The following is a 5,365-nucleotide window of genomic DNA, read 5'->3' as shown; positions in this document are numbered from 1 at the left end:
GCAGCCTTACCTTCATCCAGCACTTCTCCACCAGCCCGCTGCTTCCCGTGTCCCGCACTTTGAGGTAACAGTCGACCGCGAGGCTGTGCTCCCCAGCCTGCTCCCACTGTCGAGCTTGTTCCACTAGCCCCTCCATGCCCCTGTGGAGAGGACAGTGCTTGCGACCAGGCACAGGAGGGCAGCCTCTCCCGTGCCACTGTATACCCACCCCACCCCCAGCCCTGCCCGCATTTCCTGGCCCCCCGGCTTCATACCTGGCCCCCTTCTTGGTAGCTTCCCGCTCATACTCCTCCTGCAGAGCCTCCAGCTGGCCGGGCATGTAGTCCTTGCAGATCCGCAGGGCATCACTCCATAATCCAGCCTCCTGCTCAGATTTCCAGGTATCAGGAGGGCAGAGGCAGGCGTGACAGCCTCCCACTGCTACATGTGGAATGGACACTGACTCCTGGGTCTTTGGACCTGTCTTCTCCTTCCTCTTTCTCTCCTTCCCCTCCCCAGTACTAACCTGATCTTACTCAGTACTAGAGGTCAGTGTAACGCTCTGTAGGCTCACATATGCTCTTCCCCTCCCCTCATGGCCCCGAATTCGGCGGTTGTCCCACCTTATAGTAATTGAGGGCCAGGCCTGGCCTCTGGGCCCGAAGCAGCAGTCCTTCTGCTTTCTGAAAGTCCTTCTCCTCCAAGGCCCCCCGGGCCTGCCCCACCAGCACGTCGGCGACACTGTCAGGGTCATGGGCTTCAGCCACACGCTGAGCAGCCTCCCAGTCCTGGTTATGGACAAACCTGCTCCCAGATGAGAATACAGGAGAGGCTAAGTATAGGATTGAAGCCTCAACCATGGAAGGCAAACAGCCATGCCACTGAGTGGGTGTAAGATTTATTGGTAGTAGGTTTGGATGAAGGTGAAGATGACAAAGATCCTGGGGCTGGGCTCGGGAGGACAGGATTTAGGAATTTCTGGCGTAACTCACATGAGGACTGCTTCCTTGGGTTTCCCAGCCCTAATGAATTCAGCTTCAGCCTCTTCAAATTTACCCTAGAGGGAAAGGCAGCTACCCATGAGGAGATTGGCACCACAGGCAGCTCTGAGACCGGAGGGGTGAACATCTGGCAGCAGTGGGCTGGGGGGTGGGAAGGCGGGCTCTGTGGTCAGGGTCAAAAGCAATGGAGAAGGGTCACAGCCATACCTCGTCCTCCAGGTACATAGCGTATTTGAGATGAATCTCGGGGGTCTTGTGCTTGAGGGCCAGCCGAGAGAGTTCAAAAGCAAATTCAAAGGAGCTGAAAGGGAAGGTGCAGGTAAGGTTTGCCTACTCCATACTTCCTTTTATAAGAGGAAAAGGGAAAGGGAGGGCAAGAGAAAACAGAAGGCAAGATTTGAGGGGAAGGGAAAGGTTGAGAAAGAAACTGGTATGAAGTGACAGAGAAGCATGGAGAGATGGAGAGAAAGGCAGGCAGCCCTGTGACGTCACCTCACTGCCCCGGGGATTAGGACACATTTGGAAAAGCTTGGGCTGTGAAGAGTGGGTTGAGCAGGAGGGAGGGCAAGGAGGAGTGAGCCTCAGCACGACACCGACAGGGTAGGAAGGCTCCTGGTGCCCCTGCCTCCTCCTGGGCCACACCTCCATCCGCAGAAAAACAGGCTCACAGATGAGTGAGACTGCCTGCCCGCCGCACTCTGGCTCGACGCAGGGTTACTACAGGGGCTCGTGATATTACTTACGAAAAGCTCATTTTGCATTTAACGGACTCACACTTCTGTTACTCAGTAGTAAGTACTGGCTCAGTGCATTTTAGCTGTTCTCGCTCCACTTTTGTCCTTAGAACAGCCAAAGATTAAACACTGTTCTGAGACCCAGGCGATAGGGGAAGAGTTACTAACTCATCCTTGCCTCTCTGTCAAGTCCTTCCACCACATGCCTTCACTCTGCCTCAGCTTTTAGGAATGCTCGAGTTCTGCCTCCTTCTCTTTCTCTATGCTTTGCAGAGGCTCTGTCCGGAAAGGGCCAGTGGAGGGAAGGCTTGGTGCTCACCAGTTGTCGGCAGCATGGTCAATAGCAGCTTCCAGAAGTCCCAGCTTATTAAGCAGCCTCACGGCAGCCTCTCCTCCCAGGCTCTTTGCCCAGAGATAAGCCACCTGTTTGTGGGCGCTGGCTCCTCCGTGAGTCTTGGCCACCTGTAAAGCAAAGCCCCTCGCCATCCAGAGCAGGGCTACGTGGCTGCGCCCTCCTCACCTCTGACCTGACCTCAGCTCTGACGAGGATCAGGTACCTGCGCTAGAACGACAGGAAGAAGGCTACGTTTCAGGGGCTCTTAACCTGCTTACGGTCCAAGGATGGATTTCAGGTAGTCCACAAACCCTGAACATGGCACGAGAAATTGGGTGTGTAGGTGTGGCTATGAGAGAGATGGTGTGGCCTGGATCCCTTACCCGGTAGGCCTCTTCCCAAAGCCCATTGGACCGGTACATGTTCACTGTTGCCTTCCATTCCTGGGCCTCGAGGTAGTGATACTCGGCCTCCTGTAGTCGGCCTTCAGCCTCCAGCTCCTGGGGAAAGGTGGGTCAGGATGGAGAAGGGCAGAAGGAGCTTGTTTGAGGAAGGGGTGAGCAGGGACAGAAGAAGGGCTCACCTTGCCCAGATGCAGGTGTGTGTCACCGAGGAGATCCGGGTGGTGCTTCCCTACCAGGCGGATCATATCGTCATACAACTTGTGCTTTTTGAACATGGTAATGGCAAGATCAGGCTCTTCCACTGTCACATACAGCCTGGGGATGGGAGAGACACGTGGGCCTCCTAGACCCACATTCCTGTTGCTGGAGCCATTCCTAAGAGGTCTTGTCACTGCCTTCTGAACAGAGGGCACACACCCTCAGACCCCAGCCCTCCCTCCAGCCCTGATGCCTCATCTCCTTCCACACCTGTGGGGCCTCAGCTCACCTTTCAGCCTCGCGGTACTTGCCCTGCTTCTCCATCTCCTGCGCCTGGGTGATGTACAGCACCGACACGTCTTCCGGTCTCATGCACTTCATCGCCAGCTGTGCACACAAAGGCAGAGCAGCCTCAGGTGCCAGTTCCCAGGAGAAGCAGAGGGCTGTGCAGAGCAGTCAGTGAAGGGGGGCTCAAGGGAACTTGTTTTCTCAGGACTCTGCACTTTCTCATCACCCACAGGAGTGAGGTTACTGCCACTCTCCTAGTCAGCTCAGGGAATTCCAAGGCCGTAAGAAGCCAAGTAAGAACTCTATTTTGCTAAGGCATGAGGGTCAGAGAAGCCCTGTGCTGGGGGCCTATGTTCCCATTGCCATGCTCCTACCATACCCGCCGGCTTCTGGGGGCAGAAGTGAGAACACAGCTGCCAATGTCATAGGGTGTCAGGAGTGGTATTCCAGATCCCCCAGCTCCCAAGCCCATCTGATCTTCAGAATTACAGGTTAGGGAACACGGGTCTCTTTATCCTTGCCTTTCCCTGTGGCTAGGGAATTGAAGTTACCCAGACTACATTTTGGTACTTTCTCAGCTCTCTGGGAGCCCATGGGAATGGGAGATCAGACACTAAGGAGAGTGGCACCACCACCACAAAAGAAGAATTCTCTCGTCATGAACTCCACCCACTTCTCTACCTTGTGCGCCTGCTCCCAGGCGCCAGCCTGGGTGTACATGTCTATTGCATCTTTTGTCCGGTCCCCCTTAATGTAGAGTTCCTCAGCAATCTGTGGTTGAGAGAGACAGATGCAAAAGGTCAGAGCGGCGGGTTAAAGCTGCCAGTAGGAGGAAAGAACAAACCTCAGCCAGGCTGGAATAGAGCCTGGGGTACCATTATGCCACAGCAGAGGAGAAAAGAAGGCTATGGGTGTCCCACACCTTCTACTGCTTGGAAGAGAAGACCAGCCCAAAACAATGGGAGTTTAAAGGGCCTTGCCTTTCTGTAAATTTTAACTAAGTTGGAATGATTGACGAAGAATCACTCATGCTGGCACAGGAGGGTCTGTGTCATGTTGGAATGAAACAGGGTCAGTAAACCGTTTGTTTCCGTTCAGTTGGCGATGCTGGGCTCCAGAAAGAAGGACTTGGTGAGGTGGCCCCCACTTCCTGTTCTGGGTTCTCTCCTTGTCGTCAGGTACTGCACTGCCTCAGGCTGCAGAAAGGGCTCTTCCTCACCTCATACTCCTGCAGAGACGCATAGTGCTGGGCCACGCGAGGATAGTATTTGGATGCAGTGTTCCGGTCCTGCAGATCTAATATATAAATTGCCTTCTTCCACTGGCGGGCACCCAGGGCAGCCTCAATTGCTTTAATGGAGCACCTGGCACAGTGGGAAGGGAATAAATGTGTCAGAGGAAAGAGGAAGATGGGTGCAGGGAAAGGACACCTCGGGCGCACTCTGCTCTACATGTTGAGATCTTTTCTTCTAGGCCTTGGTGTCCTCACTTGCCCCAGCACCTCTCACCTCACGTCCCATCTCCTCTGCACCCCCCGACCACCATACCTGGCTTCAATATAGTGATTAATGGCGGCGTCAAGCTGCTTCTGCTGCACCAAGTGGTCCCCCCATGCTTCCTCTAGTTTCATCACTTGCACTGGGAATGCTAATCGAGCCAGCTCCACCGCTGCCAGAGATGGAGAGGTACACAGTTGAGACTTCCAGGGATGGGACTCGGGAAAAGGAAGACAGGGAAATGAAGTGCAGAAAATCAGTGAGGAGTGGAGGAACAGAGGAGAAGCGAAGCCAGTCAACCTGAACAGATGCCCCAAAATAGGACGGGGGACTGTTTGGGCAAGAATCTGCGATAGTGAAGGATGGGTTGTGGATGGCTAGTACCTTTCATGAAGGCGTTGCCTTTACAGTAGCACTCCAGGGCCCGCTGTGGGTTTCGAATCTTCTCAAAAAGATCACCTGCCTGTTAACATACTGTATCACTACAAGATACCCCTGCTACCCCAAGAACCAAGTGTCAGCCCCCCAGAGAAGAGAATCCACCACCAGTCGGGGGGCTGTGCTCTCTGAGACTCCTCTGGGTAGGAAAGGGGCACTGAGCCCTGGAGATGAGGGGCGGGAACAGGAAGTCAGCCATACCCTTTCATACAGTTCCCCCTTGATCAGGGCTGCGGTGATGTGTTCTACCAGCTCGGTGTTGGCCAGCAGTTCCTCTCGGGTCAGCGCCAGCCGAGCAGCTCTGGCGGGGAGCCCGGCTTTGAGGTAGAGGCTGATGGCTGCTAGCCCGTCCCCTTGGCTCTCCTTCAGTTCGCCTGCTCGCTCCTCTTGCTGGGTGTCCATCAGCCACTGGTAGTAACCCCGGCGCAGCTTCTCTAGGGCAGGGTGTCCCTGGACGTACAACGGAGGAGAACTGGGGGTCACACCCCTCCTG

At 55.0% G+C, this 5,365-nt stretch overlaps 1 protein-coding gene across 1 annotated transcript in view; it reads right to left on the bottom strand.

The window, feature by feature from the left end:
• IFT172 (intraflagellar transport 172) overlaps nucleotides 1-5,365 on the bottom strand; it is a 31,838-nt gene that overhangs the window by 6,832 nt on the left and 19,641 nt on the right. Inside the window, exons 22-35 of the mRNA XM_006767447.2 lie at nucleotides 5,074-5,322; nucleotides 4,819-4,897; nucleotides 4,486-4,606; nucleotides 4,158-4,302; nucleotides 3,620-3,709; nucleotides 2,940-3,037; nucleotides 2,632-2,767; nucleotides 2,432-2,548; nucleotides 2,034-2,176; nucleotides 1,188-1,281; nucleotides 972-1,036; nucleotides 603-783; nucleotides 255-364; nucleotides 11-140 (exon numbers count right to left, since the gene is read on the bottom strand). Of these exons, the coding sequence (XP_006767510.1) occupies nucleotides 11-140; nucleotides 255-364; nucleotides 603-783; nucleotides 972-1,036; nucleotides 1,188-1,281; nucleotides 2,034-2,176; nucleotides 2,432-2,548; nucleotides 2,632-2,767; nucleotides 2,940-3,037; nucleotides 3,620-3,709; nucleotides 4,158-4,302; nucleotides 4,486-4,606; nucleotides 4,819-4,897; nucleotides 5,074-5,322 (1,758 nt within the window). The remainder of the gene's footprint in view (nucleotides 1-10; nucleotides 141-254; nucleotides 365-602; nucleotides 784-971; nucleotides 1,037-1,187; nucleotides 1,282-2,033; nucleotides 2,177-2,431; nucleotides 2,549-2,631; nucleotides 2,768-2,939; nucleotides 3,038-3,619; nucleotides 3,710-4,157; nucleotides 4,303-4,485; nucleotides 4,607-4,818; nucleotides 4,898-5,073; nucleotides 5,323-5,365) is intronic.

This window comes from Myotis davidii, unplaced genomic scaffold (assembly GCF_000327345.1).
Source record: "Myotis davidii unplaced genomic scaffold, ASM32734v1 scaffold238, whole genome shotgun sequence".
NCBI classification, from domain to species: Eukaryota; Metazoa; Chordata; class Mammalia; order Chiroptera; family Vespertilionidae; genus Myotis; species Myotis davidii.
Note: the sequence above shows the minus strand (reverse complement) of the source record. Positions and strands in the feature narration are given on the sequence as shown.